General features: G+C 58.2%; 1 protein-coding gene across 2 annotated transcripts in view; it reads left to right on the top strand.

The window, feature by feature from the left end:
* The first annotated feature begins 1650 nt into the window (after nt 1-1650).
* Nucleotides 1651-25041, top strand: part of KCNH6 (potassium voltage-gated channel subfamily H member 6) — a 39497-nt gene continuing 16106 nt past the window's right edge. The window contains exons 1-6 of one of the 2 annotated variants that reach the window (XM_068166482.1): nt 1651-2082; nt 5542-5772; nt 15534-15689; nt 19178-19287; nt 21100-21412; nt 22954-23165. In XM_068166482.1, the coding sequence (XP_068022583.1) occupies nt 2007-2082; nt 5542-5772; nt 15534-15689; nt 19178-19287; nt 21100-21412; nt 22954-23165 (1098 nt within the window). In that variant the 5' untranslated portion in view covers nt 1651-2006. The remainder of the gene's footprint in view (nt 2083-5541; nt 5773-15533; nt 15690-19177; nt 19288-21099; nt 21413-22953; nt 23166-25041) is intronic. The other variant, XM_068166483.1, reaches the window with a different exon arrangement.

Genomic DNA, 25041 nt, shown 5'->3' with positions numbered 1-25041 from the left:
TTAACTCCTGAGGGGCGTGGAGATGTGGGCAGGAGAAGAGCTGAACTTGGGGCTAGGTCTGAACATCTCCTCTAGCAGGATGGTATTGCCATGGCACCTCTATGTCTCACAAAGATCTGGGTACCCACTGGGACCTCTGTGCCCTACAGAGCTCATGGGACCTTCTGTGATCCCAGAACCCCCTGCACCCTCTGTGTCCCCAGAGCTCCCAGTACTCCCTGCACCTTCCATGTGCCCTAGACCTCCCAGAACCCTCTGCACACTCCATGTCCTCCAGAGCTCCCAGTACTTCCTGTACCCTCCCTGTTCCCCAGAGACACCACCCCCTCCGCTCCCCCCTCACCCCCCCACCCCCCCCACCCCCGTGCCCGCAAAGCCTTGTGCCAGGTTAGATTCCCCACGCCAAGCGCCCTATCCAAGCAGCCAGCCCCTCTCTCGCTCTCGGCCCTTCAGCACCACCGCGACTGGACAGCGCCAGGAGAGGCCCCGCCCGGCCCGCGGCACCCGGCACCCCCGGACCCTCTGGGATCCCTCGAGACCCTGCCGTCCCTCCCGGGACCCCGTCGGGACCCCTGGGACTCACCCGGATCTCCTCACTAGCATGTCCCAGCTCCCCAACCCTGTACCCCATCTTCTTCCCCCTGCACTCCCTACCTGACCCCCGGCACTTACGGCACCCTCTCCCCTACTGCACCCCTGCACTCCCTCCTCCGCATCCCGCACCCTTCAGCACTCTCTCTTCTGCTTCTGCAGCGTTGCACCCACAGACGTACCCCCTCCAACACCTGCACCCACTGGCACCCTCTCCTCTGCCTCTGCGCCTCTGCGTCTCCTCCTCCGCCCCTGTACACCACCTCCCCACACCACCCCCATCATTCCCTGCACATTAGCACCACCTGCACGCCCCTCTCCTCCACCCGCCGCCCCCTGCACACCGGCATCCCCACCTCTGCCACCCCCGGCACTCCAGCGCCCTCCATCACCCGCTCCTCCAGCATCCCCTGCAGCCCATCACTACCTTCCTTCATCACCCCCAGCTTCCAGCACCCCCCTGCACCTTCTCCTCCAGCACCCCTTCCTTCATCACCCCCTTCTCCAGCACCACAGCACCTTCGCCTGCACTCCCAGAATCCACCCCCACCCCCATCCTCCTGTCCCAGCATCCGAATCTTCCAGCACCCCCTGTCCCAGCACCTCAAGAACCCCACCTCCGCCTCCCCCTAACCCCAGTACCTTCTGTCCCAGCACCCAAAGAACTCCAGCCCCCTAGCCCCAGCACCCCTTACCCCAGCGCCCCAAAGTCCCTATCTCCATCCCCTTCATCACCCCCTACCCCAACACCCCACCTCCACCTGCCATTATCCCCTGCCGCATCGCCCCAAAGCCCCCCACTTCCAGCCCCCCAGCACCCACCTGCTCCCCATCCCGCACTCCTCCCCGGAGCACCCCCAGTTTGCGGGGCCGGTGCCCGGTGGTGTCGTGCGGTCGCCAGTGCCGCGGGATGCCGGAGGGTACCGGGGAGACCCGGGGAGCACCGTGGGGATACCGGGGAGACCCGGGGGGATGCCGGGGGGGTACCAACTCCCCGTCCGGCAGCTGTTGCTGCTGACAGCGACTCCCCCGGGCCGGGGCAGCGGTGACTAAGCACTTTGGGGATTTCTACTCTTATTGTTTTATTCCATTATTTTCTCCCCCTTTCAAGCAGGTCCTCCCACCCTCCCCGCCCCCCCTTCTCCCCCCCACTCTTCCCATCCATTCTCGTCCTCCCCGTCCGCCCCCGCCCGGAGCCGGGCGCGGCAGGGCGGGCGGAGGGGTTCCCCCTTCCGGCCGCCGGGAGCATGGGAGCCCCGGGCCGGCTCTTCTCCAGAGCTCGGCCAGCCCTGGGGTGAGGCGGAGCGGGGCCGCGCCGTGCCGGGCCATACAGAGCCACTCCGGGGCCGGGCCGCGCTCCTCGCCGCCCCCGCGGGAAGTTCCGCGGTTCCCGGGGCGCGCAGGGCGGCGGAGCGATGCCGGTACGCCGGGGCCATGTGGCCCCCCAAAACACCTACCTGGACACCATCATCCGCAAATTTGAAGGGCAAAGTGAGTATCGCACCCCCGGCCCCGCTCCCGCACTACACCACCCCCCCCCGGTTGTCCCCCAACTTCGGGGCACGGCGGGGAACGGGGGGGGGGGGGGGGGGGGCGGGGGGAGGAGGGGGACAGGCGGGAGGGCAGAGCGACACCAGGCAGTGTCCCCGCGGGTATTTATAGACAGGGTGACACAAGAGGGACGAGCGGTCTCAGGGTGGGGGTCCCCCGCGGCTGGAGACACCGCAGCCCCCCGTGCTGGAAGGGGGTCCCCGGGGGCGTCCCGGCTGGCAGGGCTTGGGGTGAGCGGTGCCGGCCAGCCGGGCTCGCTGCCTGTTTGCCTTCAACTCCGCGCTGCTCGTCGGCAGCCGTCCCTGGTGAGCCGTTGCCATTTGCTGTTGCTCCCAGTAATCCCTTTATATGAATTTTTTGGGGCTGGTTTTCGTGTCCAATCCAGCCAAGAGTTCCTGCGCATCCAGGAGCGCTGGGGTCTGCCTGCGGCTGGGTGGGGGCCGTGGGGAGGAGGTGGCGGGGGCTATGCGCCCACTCTTGGGGCACCCCGGTAAGGCTGGGTCCCCTCTGTGAAGCTGAGGACGAGGGGATGGGAATAAGGGACTGGGGTCTCGCCCAAAGCTGTGCTTGGGGGTCTGCCATGGGGTGCGGGGCTGTGTACCCCCAACCATCCCGGCTCCCTGTGGGCTTTTTCTTGGGCGTCTGAGTTTGCCGGGTGGGCAAACGTCCCTGCCACTGCCGTCCCTGCCAGCTCTGCGCTGCCTGCCCTGGCAGTGAGTGACGTGACCCTGGGGACGGAAAGCGAGAAAAACTGTCCCTGGTTCCTATCAGCCCCTGCTGGGAAGCGGCGGCTGGGGAGCAGCGGGGGCCGGCAGCGAGGTGTGCCAGCGGGGAGGCAGCCAAGGCCCCTCGGCCCTGCCCGCTCCCTGCCCGCTCCCTGCCCGCTCCCTGCCCACGCTCTGCCCGCCATGTCGGGCACCAGCTGGGCTCTGCCAAAACATCACCCGCGTTCCCCCGTGGTGTGACAGGTGTCGGAAGACACCAAACCAGCCCCCTCCCCCCGCAGTCACATCGCCGCCACAATTCGTGTGTCCTGCCCTGCTCGCGGGTGCCTCCACCCCCCCCTCCCTGCAGCTCCCATGAGTGCAGCTGCACCCAGTGAGTCCCCACCGGAGCCGGAGGGGCCCAAAGCTTCCCTCCCAGGGCTGGTGCAGAGCCCTGATACCATGGGGCAAGGGGAAACCTGTAAGTGAGGGCAGGGCAGAAAGCAAACTTGGGGTGAAAATACCCCCAAAGGAGACCTAACTCTGCAGCTCCTTCCTATCCCAGCCTTGGCCACATCCCCTGTGCCCCACAAAGCTCCATCACCTGCCAGCCCCCTAAATCCTCTCCTGCACCAGCCCAGCCTGGATCCACCCCCCAGGGCTGGCACTGGAAGGGGAAATGCTCATTGCAGCTGGGGAGCACACCCTCGGAGTGGGGCTTTGAGGGAAGTTCCCTCCCCCCTCCCCCCCCCACCTTGTGCCACCTTTCAGCTGGCAGAGCCATTCAGATAGGGAAGGATTGGGAAGGCGGAACTGGGAAATGTTTGGCCGTGGTGGTTTGTGCTCTTTGCAGCACCGGCACCAGTGTCAGCCCTGCATGGGAGAGGGAAAGGAGCCAGAGTGGGAATCCCCCCACAAAGGGCCATCAAGGGCTGTCACAGGGTGGGATAAAGCAGGAGACCTCAGTGCAGCACCCCTGAGGGCACTGCTTTTATTGAGAGGCCTCCTTCAGAGCTGGAACTCTGAAGGTGACATTGGAGATATGTGTTGGGGAGGGGTCCCCCTACCCCACTGGGTCCCAGTGCTGGGTGCTGCAGCCCTGCAGAGGTTTCTCCTGTGTTGGGGTGAAATTCCCCGAGAGGCTGGAGCACACAGGGGCTCTGGAGCACACAGGCTGCAGATGCCATTCCTGGGTAATCCAGGAGATTAATTGGGGTCTGGGCTGGGAAGCAGCCTCCAAATGGACCCTCTGCTCTGACCTGGCTCCAGTTCCAGCCTGGAACAGATGCCAAACGCTGAGGGAGATGCTGTTGGGCAGGGCACAGCATTCATTACATCAGCATTTGCAGCCCCCTTCACATCTCAGCAAACTGTCCCAGTGGGGGGACAGAGGGTTCTCCCCAGCACCCCCTAACCTCTTTAAATAAGTCAAAAATCAAACTAAACCCAAGATCTAGGCCGGATGCCCCCCAGGATAAGGATGGAAGCAGCTCCATCTGGGCTGGACATGTGGTGGGAGCCATACACCCCAGCAAGACAGCAAGTCTGGCCCCAGCCCAGCCCAGGTGGCTGCCGCACCAGGAGGGGATGGAGCAGCCCCAGTCCCTGCCTCAGTTTCCCCTTTGCTCCACCTGAGCCCTTTTCTTCTTGAGCACAGCAGCCACACAGCCCAGTGGGTCTGGATTTCAGCTTCAGCCCGAGGGCACAATTATCCCATAAAACATTAGGAGGATCATTAGTGTGACAGGTTTCACCCAGCTTCCCATGCAGCCAACCCTCACACTCCTCCCCTCGCCCCTTGCCTGACTTCTGTCAAATCTGAGCAAGGGTGGGAAGTCTCAGAGATAACTCAGGTCCCTGATAAGCTCGTGTGGAGGGAGGGAGGGAGGGACGCTGCAGCTCTTCCCTCTGCCTGCAGTGCTGGCTGGGGACAGATTGCCCTCGTCTGATGCAGCAGCAAGTCCTCACATGCAAGTGGTGAGATGTTGGGGCTGCACCAGTTGGTCCACCCCAGCAGAAACTGCCTTTACCTGAGTGCTCCCTGGTCCTATGGTCATTGATTCACACAAAATTGGGGCAACTTTCTCTCTGAAGAGCAGGGCAGCAGCTGGGCTGTTGTGGGCTGGCTCCAGCCATCCTCTCTCACTCTTGCCACCATTGTCCCCAGAGAGCTTGTCCCTGCACAAGTCCCATGGTGGGTGGCATTAAAAAGCTCAAGCACCCCTCATCTGCTCAGGCTGTCCTCTGTCCCTGCTGGTCACAGAATCCCTCTGGAGAAGGAGACTCCACAACCTCTCTGGGCAGCCTGCTCCAGGGCTCCAGCACCCTCACATCAAAGAATTTTCTCCTCCTGGTCAGATGGAACCTCCTGGGCTCCAGTTTGTGCCCATTGCCCCTTGTCCTGTCACTGGACACCACTGAGCAGAGCCTGGCCCCAGCCTCTTGCTCCACAGCCTTTAGCTCTTGCTGAGCATTGATCAGATCCCCTCTGGGGCTGCTCTTCTCCAGGCTCAACAGCCTCAGAGCTCTCAGCCTTTGCTCCTCACAGCTGCTCCAGGCCCCTCAGCATCTTTGTAGCCTCTGCTGGACTCTCTCCAGTAGTTCCCTGTCTCTTTTGATCTGGGGAGCCCAGAACTGGACCCAGGACTCCCCACCACCACCCCACTGAGCCTTATGCCCTCCTGCCTCTCCACAGACCGCAAGTTCCTCATTGCCAATGCCCAGATGGAGAACTGTGCCATCATCTACTGCAACGATGGCTTCTGCGAGATGTTTGGCTACTCCCGCATGGAGGTGATGCAGCAGCCCTGCACCTGCGACTTCCTCACCGGCCCCGACACCACCAAGAGCTCCATTGCACAGCTCACCCAGGCCCTGCTTGGCTCTGAGGAGTGCAAGCTCGAGATCCTCTACTACCGCAAAGACAGTAAGAGTCTCTTTTTGGGGTGACCTGGTGGTGGGAGGTGGCACCTGCCTGGGGTTTAGGCTGTTGGAAGCTGGTGGTAGGAGGTGAAGGGCATGCATCAAGACTGTGCCAGGATTCAGGGCTTTGCTGAGGGAAGTCCATGGTGGCTCCTGCTGGGATGGGGCACTGGGGGCCTTGTGACCTCATGTGATGGAGCCCTGAGCAGCTTGATCTAGTTAAAGATGTCTTTGGTCACTGCAGCAGGGTTGGACCAGATGACCTTCGAGGGTCCTTTCCAACCTGGAGCCTTCTATGATTCTATGAGCCTATGATTTGAGAATGAATTGGTTCATAAGGCCTTGGTGATGGCTCAGAGCTCCTGGGGCATGCAACGACATCACTGTGGGATCCTTGCATCGCAGATGGGGATCCTGGGGGATGCCCACAGAGGAAACAGGCTGGGACATGGGAGCTCCCAGTCTGTGCTCCGAGATGACGAAGCCCTTCCCTCCTCTGCCAAACTGGGGTGCAGGCCCCAGCCTTGGGGCCACCTTTGCAGCGAGCAGGATGTGGCTGTGCGTGCACAGACGGAATTATGTTAAGATGAAAATGAAGCTTTGATGGGAAGTGCTGGTGATCAGTTCTAATGCTGCAGCAAGTGAAATAAATGTGTAGTGCCTGATGTCGCTGCAAGGCAGCAGCACCCAGTGCTGCCAGGGGCAGGGAAATGCATGTTGGCTGCTTGCTGAAGGTTAGAAATCTCAACTTTCCTCTTTTTTATTCAACCTGTGGAGCTCTGCCGTTGCTTGAGATGGTATCGATGGGGGCTTGGCCTAAGTGAGGGGCTGCACCCTGCTGCTGACAGCTCCCAGGCCGGCAGGATGGAGGAGAAACAACTGGAAGCAAAGGCAAGGAGAAGGCACGAGCCCTGGCTCCCAGCCCAGCACCCTATCTTTGGGGCTGGGACCTGGGTGTCCTGGCCTCCTTCCCAGGCCCTATCTTCTGGGCTGGCATCCAGGTGCCAGCGTATCGCCCGCAGGAGTTATCCGCTGGCAGCCTCGCTGCGTGTTGACCGGCACGGTTCACTCGGCAGGGCTGGCCCCTGCGCGCTGACAGGATCAAACTGCTCACCAGCTGCGTTTCCTGAATGATTCTCCTCCCAGCCTCACAGAGGGTCCTAGTTGAGACTCTTCCCCACAGGGACAGTCCTGGGTGAAGCAGAGCTGGGCAGTGATGCCGGGGCTGGGCTGCGAGTGCCCCCCTCGGCTGCCGTGGTTTGCAGGGGGCTGGCTGGAGCGCAGCGCAGCCCGGGAGGCTGTGCCCCTGCTCCCACCCCGCCGCCAGCGCAGGGCCATGGCACAGACAGCCTGCGCAGCCCTGTCCCCCTCCCTCGGGACAGTTTCCCTGTCCAGCTCCGGGGACTGCTCACTTGGGAACTCAATCCAGCACTCTCCTCCCTTCTTTGAAGCCTTTCTGCCAGGCTTCTGGGATGCTCATGGTTCTCCTCGGAGCTCTGCTCTTTCTCTAGGCCACGGGAAACTCTCTCTCTCAGCCCAGCTCTGAGCTGCTTTCTTATCCTTTTCTTTTTCTTTTTTTTTAATTTTATTTTATTATTGACACACACAAAAAAAAAAAAAAAAAAAGAGAGAGAGAAAGAGAAGGGAAGGGAAGAAAAAAAGAAACAAAACCACACACACACAAAGAGCCCAGAAGCAAGCCCTTCATGTCTATTTTTAAACCCCAGCCCCACCAGCAATATGCTTTCCAATTGTTTCCCCCCAGCACTCTGCCTGCGGCCGCTCAGCCCATTATGAATGGGTCTTATCGGGGAAGAAAAGGCCTCCTGCTTTAGAGGGAGCTGCTGCTTAATTAGCCGGCGGAGGCTGGGAACCTGCCTGTCCTCCTTTTCATACCCGCGGCTCCAATCTCCAGCCTCGACCTGCTGTTTATGACTGCGGTACTCCCGGCTCTGCAGTTCGCTGGGATGCTTCCTGCCTTGCCTGCTTGCCATAGACACTATTAGACCCCAAACCTGTGGGCAGGTCTGTGGCAAGCAGGCAAGGCAGGATGGATGGGGGGAGGTGGGAAGGAGGGCACCTACGGGTGTCAGGGCAGCCCGAGCGCAGGCAGGATGCTGTGTCCCCGGGGACGGCCATGCTGCTCTGTCCTCGCCTGGACACCCATGATGCCATCAGCTGATTATAAAAGGAGCCAGGGGTGCCAACCAAGTCCAGTTAAAATCGTAGAATGGGTTGGGCTGGAAGGGACTTTCAAGATCATCCAGATCCACCCCCCCTGGCATCGGCAGGGACACCTCCCACTAGCCCAGGTTGATCAAGGCCTCATCCAGCCTGGCCTTGAACACCTCCATGGAGGGAGCATCCACAGCCTCCCTGGATAATCAGTGTCCAGTGTGTCCCCACCCTCACTGTTAAGGGAAGGTGGGACTGGCCCAGCAAGGGCAAGTTCTTCCTCCCAGCCACAGCAGCCCCAAAAAGGCCCTGGAAAGAGGAGAGAGCCCGGTCATGGCGCATGTGGGCTCTAATCCCCTGCTCAAAGCTGGGAGATCAGTGAAAAGTTAATTTCCTTACAAGATGCTGCACAGCTGGGGTTGCCCCAGCCAGGGGGGTCACCATGGGATCAGCTCCTGCCAGGGCAAGGAGCAGCCACAGCCACCAGCCCTAGAGACACACCCCTGAGCTGAGGGCCCTCCCTGCAGCCAGCACTGAGGGGCTGGTGAGGCTCAGCTCCAGCCAGGGTTGGGTTTTTTCTCCTTTGAGGTGATCTAGTTAAAGATGTCTCTGCTCAGTGCAGGGGGGTTGGATAAGAAGACCTTCAAGGATCCCTTCCAACCCGATGCAGTCTGTGATTCTAGATGCTTTGCAGTGAAGCCACCAGCAAGAGTCTCCAGGGTCCCCAAAGCAGGGCCAGTGGCCACAGGTGCTGGGCATCACAGCTCTGGCACGGCCCAAGCAGCAGCAGCTGGCAGCACCCTCTGCCTCTTAATCTGCATGAATGTGATGCTTATGAATATGAAAGGGGAGATGCAGGGCCAGGAGAGCTGGAGCAGCTGGTGGGGCAGCCACTGACTGCAGCCCCAACCCCTCCATCCCTGTTCCCTCTGATCACTTCCAGCAGGAGCTATTTCTGCCAGTCCCCTGGGACCAGGGGATTAGGGACCAGATCAACCCAGCAAACTTGTTATACTGGTGCTGTAAACTGGGATTTTCCCTGGAGGGAGGTTGCAGAATGATTGGGACACCTGGTGTCACCCAGGATGTCACCTCACAGTTCCCCATGGGATGCTGAGGGGGTAGCTGTGGGGCTGGCAGCCAGACGGGGATGGGCTGTAGGGTGTCACCGCACCCAAAGGGGGCAGGGGAACTCATGTGACTTGTCCCCATCCATGGCACAACAATCACCTCTGTAACAGCTGCTGCCAGGAAGCCCTGGCCAAGGCAGGCAGGGACGGATCCAGCCAAGATTTCTCCATACAGCTTTATAAACAGCACTGTGTGATGTACCCAGCAGGCTCACTGGGAGCAGGAGGGCAAATCCTATCGGCAGCTGCTGTATCCTGGCACCATGGGGCTGGAGGCTTGTGTCAGCAGCTCCAGGGAACCTCTGCTGCTGCCCCAGGGGGTGGAAAAGGCAGGACAGAGGGAACCTCCGGGGTGGCAGAGGAGCAAGGAGGCACAGCCAGCTGACAAAACCCGAACCCCAGCTTGAGCTCTTTGCTTGTACAGAAACACAGGGTTTAAGCCAAGCTGGGGCTGTTTGCACTGAGTTTCTTGAAGGGTCAGACTCAGCAGAGCTGGGCTGTGACCTCAGGAAGGGGACAGACACCATGGCCCAGCTCCCAGATGGGGATTTTATAAACATCCCTCCTCGTAATGACAGCACTATGGGCTGGAGATCCCGTGCTGAGGAGCCAATCCTGCCATCCTCAGCATGGCTGCACTGCAGCTCTGGCCACCCCTGCTGCCCTGGCTCTGCCCCAGGGATGGTGCCATCAGGGCACAAGGCTGGATGAGGAGCATTTGCCATCCTCTGCTGCTCCTCACACGCTTTGTGCTTGGACCAGATGTCCCATGAACAGAAGGACAGGTCCAGAGCATCCCCAGGGATGCTTCCCAGGAAGCTTTTCCTGAAATTCCTGCCTTATCAGGGCCCCAAGTTCCCACCCCAAACCTTCCATCCCCATCCTCACTGGCTGCTGCATCCCCAGGGGGAGGTGGCCTCATGCACCAGACTTGGCAGAATTAGATGCTGGTTGGGCTCAACGATCTTGAGGATCTTTTCCAGCTGAGGTGATGCTGTGATTCTATGAATCTCTGTGCCATGGGGGCAGGGCCTCGGGGATGGCTAGAGAGCCCTGGGAAGCACTGTCAGCACTGCAGCTTTGGCTGCACAGCCCCACACTAAGCTGGACTTAGTCCTGTGGCCACTGGGGACCTAGCAAGCAGAGACCCTGGGCTGGGAGGTGGTCACTCACTCCACTTGCAGCAGAGGTTAAGCTGCGTTTTGCAAAACCCCTGTGTGGGTCCTGGAGCCCCTTTGGCTTCTGGAGATTGGAGCATCCTCCCACCTGCACCCTAAAACGTCCCACTGGGCTTGGAGGCATCCTTAGCCTGCCCAGTGCTCCTGGTTTTCCTCCAGGGCTCCACTCCTAAGCCATGAGCTCCCTGCTAAGCACGGAGATCCCTGCTCTTCGTCACCGTGCGGGGGGCAGCCTCCGTCCCACAGCGTTACTTAATAAGGTCATGGGAGCAGTCCAGGGGTTGCTGCAAGGAGCAGTTCTGCTGCCCTGGTGTCACAGCAGGTTTCAGCCTCCTGATGCACCATTTGGGTGCAGGGAAAGGGGCTGGTGCAGACCCCGTGGGGCACATCCCCTCTCTGTGCAGGGGGATGTAAAACCAGCTCCCCAGCACCTCTCCCTCACCCCAGCCCCCAGGGGTGAGCCCTCTCCCATGGGCTCAGCCCCCACTTCCATCCTTTTCCATCCCATCTCAAGGATTTGCTTTAGAGCCTCCCAGGAATCTGTGCTTCCCTTTGAAGTTTCTACCACACCCTGACACTGATTTATCCCCTGGATGGCAGCAAGGCTCATCCCTCCCCAGCACCTCCCTGGGCGTGCCAGCCAGCCCCAGAGCACAGCCCCAGCCCCATCGCTGTCCCTTGTCCCCTCCATGCCCTTCCCAGCCCCTCTCCTCTCCGTTATATAATACCACTATAGATTTAGCTACTCTGCCATGAGACCCTGCAGATTAAATCTCCCTGCTGGGGGGAGGGAAGGCCTCGGTAAGAGCTCCCAGGGCAGATTAATAGCTGCTTTTTTTAATATTCATAACAATACCGGGCAGTGTCCGGCTCTCGGAAACCCCCCTGTCCTGTTGATTAGTTTAATACTGATGATACCACAAATGCATTAACCACCAGTGGCCATGGAGGATAAGAGGGCTGGGGAGGGAGGGAGGCCTCCCAACAATGACATTTTTTAATGTTATTAAGTGCTTGCTTCTATCAAGGTCAGAAGCCAAGGTGGGTCAGGAAGCACAAGCCTCTGAGCGCTAAGCTTGGGGAAGGTGAGTTGGGGAAGATCAACCCCAGCCCGGTTGTTCTTCCCAGCCCTGCAAACCCATCACATGGGGTGGAGGAGTCTCCAGAAATGTGTTCAGTTTTGGGCCCCTCACTCCAAGAAGGACATTGAGGGGCTGGAGTGCATCCAGAGAAGGGCAACCAAGCTGTTGAAGGGTCTGGAGAACAGGGCTGGTGAGGAGCAGCTGAGGGAGATGAGGTTGTTTGTATGGAGGAAAGGTGGCAGAGGAGAGACCTCATTGTTCTCTGCAGCTCCCTGAAAGGAGGTTGGAGTGAGATGGGGCTTGGTCTCTTCTCCCTAGTGTCAAGTGAAATGGCCTGAACTTGCACCAGAGGAGGTTTAGGCTGGACACGAGGAACAATTTCTTTGCTGCAGGAGTGGTCAGGCACTGGAACAGGCTGCCCAGGGAGGTGGTGGAGGCACCAACCCTGGAGGGGTTCAAGAAACCCATGGCCATGGCACTTGGGGACATGTTTTCATGGCCATGGTGGTGCTGGGTCAATGGTTGGATTCAATGGTCTTAGAGATCTTTTCCAACCTTAAAGATTCTGTTCTATGATTCTATAGAGACAGCATCCACATCACATCCCTCCTGCTGAGCCCTTTCCTCAGCCCCTGGGCTGGGTGCACAGGCAGCCCCACAGTGGAGTGCAGGCAGGTTGGGAATGCCCCCAGGGCTCCTCCAGGAGATCATTTGGCGGCTGGTTAAAATTAGATGGATGGAGGCAGATTAGCTGAACAGCTGAAGGGAAGAGCTGGGCAGATGGATGGGGACAGTCGATCAAGGAACGAGGATGGCAGCACAAGGCTGGGGTCCCTCCTGGGGACAGCTCAGCCCACCAGTGCCACAGTAGGTCTGGGGGCCTGGGTTTTGGGGAGCAAGGATGGGGAGGCCCAGCATTCAGCAGAGACCAGGCTGGCTTGCCACAGGCACAGTGAGTCAGGAGCCTCCCAACTGCAGCCTCTGCACAGAGCTAGGGGTACCACCAAGCCACAGCTGCCCAGAGACCCCAAATCCCAGGGCACTTCCCTGTCCTTGGGCCAGGCTTAAGGGAACTCACTGCTCCCGCCCCCAGCTCCAGTGCCCCATCACCCCCCTGGCATGTAGGACTCTTGGGGTGATCCTCCTGGTTCTGAAAGGTTCCACACCCCAATAAACTTTTGATCAGCCCTGAACTGGTCGGGCAGCTGGATCAGATGACTGTTGTAGGCCCCTTCCAACAGAAACAGTTGGTTCTGTTTCATTTCAGAAAGGATCAGGAGGGGGCTTGTGGCAGCCTGGGCCAGGGCTGCTCAAGGCTCAGCACCTCCCAGATTTGGGGGATCAAACCAAGCACCAGCTGCCTCCCAAACCCAGCACCAGCTATCTCCCAGCTGTTCTTTATATCACTCCAACTGGATGTAACTGTGCCTAGTTTTCAGCTGTTCAGCACAGGCTCTGGGATTAACCCTTTCCATGCACCACAGGGCCTGCCAGGATTTGGCCCCCACAAGAACAGCTCTGAGGCCATCCCCTCCTACCAACACGGAGGAGCTCATGAAGGAGAAGTGCAGCAAAGGGATGCAGCAGGACAGAGCATGTGAGCCATGATCAGGCCATATGGATCCAGGATTCCTGGTCCAGTGGGGAAACAAGGAGCTGATGGCTGACTGCCAATGAACCCTGCTGAGCTGTGGGTCCCTGGGAAGTTGGTGATGCTTCAAAATCAACTGTGGGGGGTGAAGAAAAAGAAAACAAACCAACTCATTTTAAACCACATGGAAGTAGAAAGGATGCAGTGCCACCAGGTATGGCACACGAGGGGAGTGGGCACATCCTTGCACCCCCCCTGCACACACCAGTGCCAGCTGCAGCATCCCAGGGATGACAACACCTCATCCCTGTGGGCATGTGCCACCAGAGCATCACGAAGGACATGTGGCACCCCCCAAAGGGCACCACTCACCTTTTAGATCCCTCAGACTCCTGACAGGAGGAGGGCAAAAGGGCTCACTTTCCATCCCCGCTGGCTCCACACATCCCTTTATCTGCTGAAAATCCCCCCCCGGCTCACAGCTTTAAGTGGATTTCCTCTGCCTGCGGTGAACAACGATGAAATAAGGAAAGGAAGAAATAATCCCAGCTGCTGGGCCCTTTAAACGGATTCCAGCCTATCCTTTTCTTTCCCCTTCTTGTGGCTCTGTGTGTGTGGTGTGTGTGTGTCTGTGTGTGTGTCTGTGTGTGTGTGTGTGCGTGTGCACATCCCTGACGTCACGGCAGATTTTGAAGTTGCCCGATGCTGGCCATCTGCTCCTGATTATAGGAGGCCCTGAGCTCCTTAAAATTATACACAGAGAGGCTGACATCCCCCTCCTGGCCAGAGCCTGGCCATGGAGAGAGCAGGAGAGCCCTGGATCGGGCGGCATCACATCCCTCCCGGAGCTGCTAATCCCTGGTCATCAGAGCATGGGGATCGCAAAACCTGCCCTGGAAGGAGGTCTCTTTGCCCTGGGCCATTGTTTGCTCCATGCTCCATCATTTCTAGGAGGCTTGGAGTAGGAGCACCCAAAGTTTGGGGGCTGCCAGAGTGGCTGCAGCTTTCATCAGTGCCAAAGCAGCAGCTCAAGGAAGGGACCCATGATGACTGTAACTTCAAGGAGAGTTTGGGAAGGATTTTCAGGTAATAAAGCTGGCAAGAGCAGTGGGAACCCTCCCCTGCATCCTCCTCTCGCTGCTCTGGGAGCGGTCTGTAGGTATTTTTGGGTGCCTCTAATTGCAAACTGGTGCCTGGCTTCTGGAACAAGCAGAGTCATTGGGATGAGCTGGAATCCATCAGGCAAATCCATATGGCTGTGGTTGCAGCCCTCCCCACAGCTCCCCTCACTCCCAGGACACAGAACCAGTTCTTATGATGGCCCGTGCCTCAGTTTCCCCATGCATGCAAATATCTAAAGGGTGGGGGTCGTGAGGATGGGGCTGGGCTCTTCGCAGTGGTGTCCAGTGACAAGGGATGATGAGCACAGACTGGAACCTAGGAGGTTCCATCTGACCAGGAGGAGAAAGCTCTTTGCTGTGAGGTTGCTGGAGCCCTGGAGCAGGCTGCCCAGAGAGGTGGTGGAGTCTCCTTGTCTCAAGAGACTCCAACCCCCCTTGGACATTGTGATCTTGGGCAAGTTGCTCTGAGTGCCCCTACTGGAGAAGAGGAGGCTCAGGGGTGACCTCATTGCCCTCTACAACTACCTGAAAGGAGGTTGTAGCCAGGTGGGGGTTGGTCTCTTCTCCCAGGCAACCAGCACCAGAATGGGGGACACGGTCTCAGGCTGCACCAGGGCAGGTTTAGACTCGAGGTGAGGAGAAAGTTCTTCACTGAGAGAGTCATTGGGATGTGCTGCCCAGGGAGGTGGTGGAGTCACCACCCCTGGAGGTGTTCAAGAGGAGATCGGATGTGGCACTTGGTGCCATGGTCTAGTCATGGGGTCTGTGTTGATAGGTTGGACTCGATGATCCTCGAGGTCTCTTCCAACCTTGGTGATACTGTGACACTGTGACACTGTGACACTGTGCTTTAGCAGGGGGTGGGACGTAGAGGACCTTCAGAGGTCCCTTACAACCCATTCTGTGATATTATGGAAGGAGTAAGATGAAGCTGTGTCTGATAGCTCCAAGCCAGGTCCTTTAGGAAATGTCCCTGGGGACCCTCACAGCAATCCCACCACACCCTGCTGCCCAGGATGGGGCACACCATGGAGCTCACCCCCATTGCCTGCATGCAGGATGTGAGATGGCTGAAGTCAATCCTCCAAATCAGCCTGGTGATTGCAGGGCGATTAGCTACGGCGTGATTACAAGCAGCATGCTTAATGAGGTTAAACCACTACCTGGGACTGCCTGAGTTCTTAATTACCTGCTCTTTAATTGCTGCTCTCAAGTATGTTGATATAAATGAGTGTCTGGGACAGGAAAAAAAATAACAAACCGAGAAGGCAAGATGTGAGCTGGGCTGCTGCAGGGGTAGGGCTCTGTCCCAGGGCTCAGAGGCATTTCTCAGTCCTCCACTCCTCATCAGCAGGGTTGCATCCATCAATGTGCTTCAGAATAAACCCCACTTTTCTGCCCCCCAAAGTGGTTCGTGCTGGGGAGGTGTGTGGGCGGTGGGCAGAGCCCCCTGCGCAGCGCCCTCCTGAGCCTCTCTCTGCTCGGCAGCTTCGTGTTTCCGCTGCCTGGTGGACGTGGTGCCGGTGAAGAACGAGGAAGGCGTCGTCATCATGTTCATCCTCAACTTCGAAGACCTGGCACAAGTCATGGCCAAGACCGGGGGCCGGAGCCTGCACCGGCGCCTGTCGCAGAACTTTAAAGGAGGTTGGTGCCCCTGTGGGGATGGTGGGAGGCCAGCGCAGCATCCGCGGGGCGGTTCCCATCCCGCGGCTGTCTCAGGAGCTTGTGGGGGCTGAAGGATGGGAGGGCAGCGTGGGGCTGAGCGCCACAGGGTGCCCAGGAGCAGAGGTTTGTGTCTCTGCACAGCTCTGCCAGCTTGCCCAGGGACTGATCCAGCCAAACACTGTGACTGGGTGAAAAGAAGCTGTTGGAGCTGTGCCCCTCGTGTGCACACCCACACACAGCTGGGGACAGGGCTGGGGATTGCTCCCACAGTGTGGAATGGTGGATTGGTAAGGTGCCATGGAGCCCCCCAGTGCTCCCCCAGCCTGGAACATTGCGCTGGAACATTGTGTTGGATGGGGCAGGAGGTGCTGGTGTGGAAAAGGACCTGTGTGTGGGGTCACCATGAGGGGCAAAGGACATTTGGGGTCACCAATGGCATGGCTGCTATGGGGACATCGCTCCTTGTGAATGGCACAAGGATGGCTGTGCTGGGATGGCTCAGAGCCCGTCCTGGCTTCGGGCTGTTCCCAGCTGTCCCAGGCTCATGTTGGGCTTTCAGAGGCAGTGGAAAACTCAAATTCCCTTTTTTGGGAAGGCTGGATCAAAGGGAAGCCCTGGTGAGGCTCTCGAGGGGATGTGGATATGCAGGGATGCAGATGTTAGACACAACCACGGGAAGGAGAGCTGAAGCTTCTCAGTACCCTCCTGCTCTTGGGTCCTTGGTGTCAATCCCCTGTACTGTAGTCAGGGAATGATCCCACACCTGTCCCCACACACACACTCCCTGGGGATGTGGGAAACTATATGGAGGCTTTGGGCAGGCCTCCAAGTAAGGCTGTGGGAGCAACCTGGGGAGCATGGTGGGGAGCAACCCCACCATGGGGTGGGGCACACCAGGGACCAGGACCAGAGCCAAGGGGCAAGGTTGCATTTGGGACTGATGGGGATCCTCCATGCTGCCCATTGCATGATTGCAGCAGTGTGAGTCTAGAACACTCACACTGGGTGCAACACTGTGAGTCTAGCACGTTCAATGTGAGTCCAGCACACTCACACTGGGTGCAGCAGTGTGTCTAGCACATTCAGTGTGAGTCCAGCACACTCACACTGGGTGCAGCAGTGTGTCTAGCACATTCAGTGTGAGTTTAGCACACTCACACTGGGTGCAGCAGTGTGAGTCTAGCCTGTTCAATGTGAGTCCAGCACACTCACACTGGGTGCAGCAGTGTGTCTAGCACATTCAGTGTGAGTCCAGCACACTCACACTGGGTGCAGCAGTGTGTCTAGCACATTCAGTGTGAGTCCAGCACACTCACACTGGGTGCAGCAGTGTGTCTAGCACATTCAGTGTGAGTCCAGCACACTCACACTGGGTGCAGCAGTGTGAGTCTAGCCTGTTCAATGTGAGTCTAGCACGTTCACACTGGGTGCATCAATGCATCCCACAGCCATTGCAGGGTTTGTGTGCATGGCAGCAGGCATCAGTGAGGAGCTCTGCCTGGGGATGGGTCACACATGCACACCAGGCACTTCTGGACATGTGTGTGAATGTTCATGCAGCCTGTGCTTGTGCTCGGGGGTCTCTGGAGGGGTCAGAGCTGTGGTTTGGTGCATTGCTTTAGTGCCAGTCACCCTCCATCCACTGACTGCTGAGGAAATAAGACATCAGGAGGAAGCTCTTTACAATGAGAGTGGTGAAATACTGGAATAGGTTGCCCAGGTTGAGGCCCCATCCCTGGAGACATTCAAGGTCAAACTTGATGGGGCCCTGAGTAGCCTGATCTAGTTGGAGTTGTCCCTGCTGACTGCAGGGGGGGTTGGACAAGATGACCTTTGAGGTTCCCTTCCAGGCCAATGCAATCTGTGAATCTGTGATTCTAGGAAACCCTCCATTTCAGCACCAGTGCTGTTATGCAGCCCCCCTCAGCTCATAGCATGATGCATCCATACCCCAGCTCACCCCAAGATATGCCTTTGGCTGCAGAAGGCACCCAAATAAAAAGGGTACCTGTTGCTTTCCTGGAGGTTGGGAACTGGAGATTGGAGATTGAAGACTGGAGATTGGAGGTTGAGGACTGGAGATTGGAAACCAGAGATGAGAGATTGGAGATGGTGGATTGGAGATGGGAGATTGGAAAACAGAGGCTGGGGATTGAAGATTAGAGACTGGAAATTGGAGATGGGAGCTTGTGCTGCACATGCCAAGGAGTGGTGCTCAGGTTTCCCACTCCAGGGCTGGGCTGTGTGGGAGGGCCAGAGCTGCTGGCACCAGCCCAGGTCGGTCTCTCGAGCTCAGGTTTTCTGACTCAGTCTTTAATGACCTGGCTGCAGGCAGCTGTGCTGCTGGTTGCTGGCTCACTGGGTGCAGGGGAAGGTGGCTGCTTTGCTTCTTCCAGCTGAAAGCTGCTCTGGGCAGTGGGGATAGGGTGATCAGGGGGAGCCCATGCAGGTTCCCCATTAGCAGGGGCATTTTTGGGGAGCTGGGCAGGTTGGAAGCCTGCCCAAGAGGCTCAGTGGCATGTCAGGGCTCAGCAAATCCTGCCAAAAGAGCTCAGTGTGCTGCTGCTTCTCAGAGGACAGTTCCTTTGTGGAGCTTGGGTTGTGTCCCAGGATTAGGCCACTTTTGGTCCAGTTAGTGAGTACAACTGGTGCTGCCGGGGGTCAGATGAGCCCCAGGGCTGACCTGGGTCCCAAGGCTGCAGGGTGCAAGCCTGGCTGCTCACAGGAGCCCTGTCACAGCTGGTGACTATGGTCTCCTCCACAAACCAGCACAGCACTAGAAGAAGGTAGCAAACTTTGTACTGGACATCACAGCCAGGGGCATTGGGTCCCTCTGTGGACGCTGCCAGTTCCTCTCCACATCTGGACCCTTCCTCTCCTTCAACATCTTTCACAGCTCCTTGCAGCCCTGGCTGCCTTTGCCCCCATCTCAGTCTCCAGCAGGGTGGAGATGATGGCAGCAAGAGACTCCTCCTCTTTGGTTCAGCATCGCTCACCTAAAATCCAGAATGACTCCAGGAACAAACTTGCCAGAACTGCTCTTTTTTAATGCTTTGGTAATTTACCATCTCTTGTGTGTGCTTTTCTTTCTTCCAAGTCCCACCAGGGAGATTTAAAGGCTCAGTTTCCTCCAGGTCCAAATCCCTTAAGTGGCTTTAGCATCTTTAATGGCCTTAGGGATGCTCTGCACCTTTCCCATCTTGCATCTGTGGTCGTAGGAGATTCTCCTTCAGCCCAGTGGTGTTTTCTGCCAGGCCAGGGTCTGCCTCGATGATGCTGTGATGTGATGGCACAGGAGTAGGAAGCGCCTTGGAGGAGGAAGGGCCACGCAGCGCCCGTCCCCCACAGCCACCCAGCGTTCTCCGTAGCCTCTTCCCCTGCCAGCGCCCAGCCCTGTCTCCCTCCAGCCGTCACGTGCAGCTAGGTTACATCTCTCTCTCTTGTGTTTTGTTTTTCTTTCTAACAAGGTCAAGGTAGGACTTTGAAGTTTAGTCTCCCGTCCCTGCGGCGACTCAAAATCCAGCGGAAATCTCTGCCCACCAGTGAGTTTGATGGAGTAGCCATTGACTATGGAAAGGTAACCGTAGCCTTTGTCTGATACCAGCCCATGCCTCAGGCCAGGTCCCAGCGCTCCTCCTCTGCTCTCCCCATCCTGCTCTCCCTCGGCTGCTGTGGCTCGGGATGTATCCGGTGGTAGAGGCTCCATTGCTGGCTCAGTGCTGAGCGCTGCTCCCAGTGAGGGCTGGCGGTGAGCGGCGGTGCTTTGGTGGCATGGGACAGAACTAGATGGTGCTGCTCAGCGGGGCCAACCCGACGTGGCACGTGCCATGGCTCAAGGGGGGAGCAGGAGATGTGCCAAGCCAGCAGCGCTGCCAAGCTGGGAGGAAGGTCTTGCTCTATAGTGCAAGTTGTCTGGGTTGGTGGAGCTCCAGGGAGTTGTCCCTGCCCCACAGAGGGGATGTGCTGGTGACTGCAGGAGACTTGGAGCAAAGGACTGGCAGGGACTTGCAGGCAAAGCTTAGAAGGGCACATTTCCCCCCCCTGCCCTGGCAGAGCAGACAGCTCTGGCATGGTCCTTCAGCAATGACCATGCTGTCCATGATGGATGCTGTCACTGCTGACACGGTGAGACTGGAGAAGTGTCGGTGCGACCTCCTTAGAGATGGCTGTTCTTGGTGGCTTCCTGATTGTCCAAGTACCTCTTGGCAAGAGGTGTTCTCTGAACTGCTGCAGCTTGAGGCACAGGGCTGTGGGCAGGAGGCTTTTGCTCTGCTAACGCTTCCCCAGGCATCAGGGTCTCGCTGTGCTGGGTGTATCCAGGCAGCCTGGACAGAGCTGCTTCCCAAAATTACAGCTCTGAAGAGGTGAGAGGTGCCTGTCTGCTGAAAGGTGCCTGTCTTTCAGAGGTCGTGCTCATGGCAAGCTGATGGCATCTGGGTACGCTGCTCCTACAGACAGCAGCAGTGCCAAAGGCTCTGGGTACACCCAGGTTGATGCTGCATGGTGTGCTGCAGTGTTTCAGAGGTACATGCATGGGAGATGTGCACTGAGGACATCCTGATGAGCCACCTGATCCAAGGGGAGGCAGCTCAGGAGATGGAAGGGCAGCCTGCAGCCAGCCCCTTTAGGCACCCTATCCTAAAACCTGCGACAGGGTCCCTAGGGATGGTGAGAAGTGCCACAGTGTGGCACAAAAATCCCAGTTCTTCCCGTGGGTGTGACCAAGGTGGGCACAGAGCCACAGGTTTCTGCCCCAGAAGGTGGTTGCTTTATGCTCCCCATTGCAAAAGTCATTAAAGGCTGGAAACCCTTTGGGCCTCTGGGGGTCTAGCAATGGCCAAGGGGTGTTGTAGGAGTGGGAGAAGAAGACCACATCTGGCCAAATGTGCGAGCCCAGCAGCAACTTCAGTGCTTCATGGTGCAGAGCCCAACCTTTCCCATAGACCCCAACAAAGGATCCTGGGCACTGACCCACAGTGGGGGCCTGAGGTCTTGCAGCAGGTGAGGGAAGGGCAGATGCAGTGGTGGGACTTAGGGACACCTCAGACAGGTGCATGGCAAGGCAGATACTCCAGGCAAGTCCATCCCTTGGATGTCCTCTTCTCTTCTTGCTCTGGCCTGCTTCCCAGCTGTGCAGCATCGCCTTGCAAAGCGCCCCGTGGCTGCCCAGCCTCCAGTCGGAGCTGGTAGGAGGTAGGAGCTGCCAAGTCCTGGAGGACTCGGTCGCCCCACCAAAAAGCAGTTCCTGGTGCCAGTTGGAGGTGACCTCAGGAACTGTGGTGCTTCCCAGCCCTCTGCCCCTCCTCTTACCTCCCCCAGCTCCCTCTCCTTCACCCCAAGCACGTGAGGACTCCTTCTAATGAAACGCTTTCTCCCGGCTGTCTTAAAGCCTGGTGGTGACTCCCTGATTTTGAGGGACTTGAAGACATCGTCCAAGGAGAACTGTGTGCAGTCAGAGACCGAATCCCTCCTGGAAAAGGAGCGGAGGCCGAGCCTGGAGGCTGACCCCACCCTACAACACTCGTCCCCGAAACAAGAGCCTCCCATGCTGGGCCCACCAGGGTCGTACTCCGCGTGGGGTTTCTTTCGGTCTCGCCCCGGGGGCAGCTTCCACAGCCTCCGCAGGGTCTCCTCCTTGGACAACTTTGAGGCTGCGAGGTCTGAGTTCCAGAGAAAATTCAGGGAAAGGAGGGCAAACTCAGGTAGGGGAAAACCCCCGGGGCTGTCGGTCCTACTGCGGGAGCCACGGCCCCAGGCACTGGCCCTGGCACGGCTGGGGGGGGAGGTCTCTACCCTGCACAGCTTTTCCCTCTGCAAAGTGGAGAGCAGCTGGGGGCTTCTCCCCAAACCCGCTGGTCTCCTTGTGACTCCTTGCGTCCTGCTCTTTGGGTAGAGCCATTGGTGGTGGTGTGCTTGAGGCTTGAGATCGCGTGAGGGTGCATTTGGCTGCCCCACACAAGAGGCATCCTGATGCCAACCCACCTCTCTGGGAGGGAGGGAAGGAAGGGGTCTGCAGGCATGTACACTGTGAGCTGTGTCCACGTGTTGGAGGTGTAAAAGAAACCAGCCAGGCCACTCTGTAGGGCTGGAGGAAACATACATCCACCGTGGTGTTCATGTCCAGACCTCTTGTTCTCATGAGAGAGATGATGACAAATAAGATGGAGGTCAGGCAAGAAAAGCCTCAGCAACTGGGGATAGAGAAAGAGCAGTCTGTGGTGCCTGGGTGGATAAAATGGGTTGGATGATGATGGTCCTCAAATAGTCACAAGTTACAGATCTTCAGGAGGGGATACAATATAGAGGGAGGGAAGGGGGTTGAGTGAGCAGGAGAAGGGTGGCGCAGGATGGCTGGTGCTAAATGGACACCCTCACGACATCTTCAGACACCTGCTGCCCATGACATCTCTTGGGTCACTGTCAGAGTGCAAGAGATAGGAGCTGTAAATATAACCCTGTCCTGCCTGAAGGAGATAGAAGGGTTGGGACACACTGGTTACAATGCTTGAGGATGTTCCTGAGCCCCTCGGGGTGCATACATGCTCCATCCATGACTACACATTGCCACAAGCAGGGTCATGAGCAGGCCACACCTGGAGCTTCGTTCCTGCTCCTGAAGTGGAGTGACCCAGTGAGACAGGTCCCCAGGGAAAAGTGGGATCCAGTCCCACTACAGCTCCTCTTAAAGAGAAAACTCTGATCTCCCTGCATGGAGCCTGGGGTGGAGGGCACATCCTAGTGGGGATATTCACCCAGCACCTGGCTCAGTTTGGTGGCCAAAAACCAAGGAAGCAACTCAGAAGCTGTGTTGGTCAGGGTGAAGCACACAAGGGTGGAGACTTACCTCCTCCTTCATCTGCTTTCATGCCAGTTTTGCCATCCCTCCCTTGTGGGTCTCATTGGGGCTGGTACCCAACCCGTCACGATCTTCAGAGGTAGCAAAGGGTATTGGGTGCCTCTATTTTGGGAGCTGGTCTGAGCCTTCTGAAGGAGGTTTAATGATGAAAAGATAGATGATGTGACTGAAAAGAAAGCCCTCCCTCAAGAATCTCAGGCTGAGGATCCCATGTCAGATGCTACCCTGAAGAAGCCAAGGCTTTATGGCCAGGCAGACACTGGTACCTCGTGGTGGCACCTTGCAGTGGTCCCCAGCTCCTGGATAAGCTGCACTGAGATCAGGGCTCTGTGGATTGTCTCCGGCTCCTACCAACCTCCTCAATGCTCCCTCTCCATCCTCTTTCAGAGGCTTCCCATGTCAAACCCAACCCCCCAAATTCCACCTCGGACTCAGACCTCATGAACTACAGGACCATCAGCCAGATCCCCCAGTTCACACTCAACTTTGTGGAGTTCAACCTGGAGAAGCACCGCTCAGGCTCCACCACGGAGATCGAGATCATTGCTCCGCACAAGGTGATGGAGCGCACGCAGAACGTCACTGAGAAGGTCACACAGGTAAGTGGGCACTCAGGTGCCACCAAGGCAGTGGTGGGGTGGTGCTGCTGCTGCTGGAGCAGCCATTCCTGGAGGGTTTGGAGGACAGGAGCAGAGAGGAGTGTGGGATCTGGGAGTTTCCATCCTAGCAAATGGTACTGCCCCTGTGTTTGATTTTTGTCTCTTCCTCTGAACGACTCAAATGCTCATTTTTTTTGTCCCCCCTAAATCACTGTTTCTGGTAATCTGTGGCCAAGGGAACACCAACATGAACTGCTCATGGTGTGAAGGTGGCCTTGAAGGGGACACCTCTGTGTGCATGTTTGTGTGCATGTGGCTTTGTTCATGGAGGAGACTCTGGTCACGGGTTCCTACCCCCCCAGACTGCGGATGGTGCCAGGAGCAAGTGTGGCCATGCCACAGCATCCCCTGGGAGACAGCAGGTGGCACTGCACTGTAACCGACACGTGTGGCACTGCCCTGTCACTGCAGGGGACACCTAGCAGCCAGCTGTCGCTGTGGGGAACACCCAGAGCGTGCATGGGGGACACGGGGACAAGAGTTTGTGGGAAAGGCGCTGCTGTATCCCAGAGTCTCGGGCCAGGAGCTCACAGCAGTGGGGAAGCTGAGGCACAGGAGAGCCATGACACTCAGAACACATCTAGGGACACCTCTGCCAGCAGCAGCCAAGGGCCAGTTCAGTGAAGCTGCAGCCGTCTGACCCCAGAAGAGCCTCTGGGGTGGACACTGCTCCACCAGAGCAGGATGCTCTGTGGGATTTTGTTCCTGTCCTGGTGCCAGCAAACCTCTCACCTTGCAGCCTCTGTGCCACTTTCTAGGCTTGTTGTCCCTCTGGCTTGTCCTCTTCATCACAAAATCTGCCTAGACCCTCTGCTTTGTGGGTGACAGCAGCGACCAGGGATCAACCCAGCGGGACAGCGAGCAGCCTCCATGCCCATGACAGGGGACACCCACATGCTGGGGAGCACTGATGCTGGCTGCTCAAAGCAGGGGCACTAGCTGGCTGTGGGGTGACAGGGTCAGAGCTGAAGGGTGGTGGCTGCAGCACCCCCCAGTGCAGCACCCACAAAGGTCAATCTTCTCTTCATCAATCTCCGGATGGGATGAGGCAGGACAGGATGAACCACTCTCCCTGCCGCATCTCCCCATAGCCCTGGGGGACTCTGGCATTCTGCCTGTCTTCACCCTGATGTCCCCCACACCTCCCCCCAGGCCACAGCTTCCCGCTCCTGGCCAATAAATAATTCAGGGGTGAGGCAGAGACAGCGGCGAGACACCGCTGACGGCGTCTCCACCTCTAAAAATAGCGGCTGGGGGGGAGAGGCAGACATGGGCTGCTCAGGGTGGTCCAGCCCCATGGCAGGCAGGCAGGGAGGGCAGTCACCAGTGTAATGAATGTGTCAGGCTCAGCTTGTCAGGGCTACAGCTCTGGGGCATGGCTGGAGGCATGTGGGGACACCGTGGGGTAGGTGCCACCGGGCTTGCAGGTGACACTTCCCCCGGTCCTCTTGAACTGCCCCACCAGCAGTGGGTGGTGGTGGGGCTGGGTGGGAGGGTGCTGGGCGTGGGATGGGTGGATGAGTTGAGTCAGGGAGGGACACTGGGTCAATGCCTGCCTGCAGCCAGCCCCTTGTGCTTGAGGGTCTTCTGGTGACTCTGGCCCCTCCTCAGCTCAGTGTCCCACTCCCTGTCCCCATCCCCAGCATGGGGCAAGGGAGGATGAAGGCACATGGCCACTGGACCCCACAGGCCACAAGCAACAGCCTGGGTTAGCCAGGGCCATGGGAGCCTCCCCCTCTGTCACCCACAGCCTGCACGCACCCTGCTCCTTCCTCCATCCCTCCTCCTCCCTCCCACAGCTGCTTTGCTCCCTTGC

This window comes from Melanerpes formicivorus, unplaced genomic scaffold (genome assembly GCF_026170545.1).
Source record: "Melanerpes formicivorus ecotype bairdi unplaced genomic scaffold, bMelFor1.0.p_v2 SCAF_100, whole genome shotgun sequence".
Lineage (NCBI taxonomy): Eukaryota > Metazoa > Chordata > Aves > Piciformes > Picidae > Melanerpes > Melanerpes formicivorus.
The sequence above is the reverse complement of the archived record's forward strand: the minus strand, read 5'-3'. Positions and strand labels throughout refer to the sequence as shown.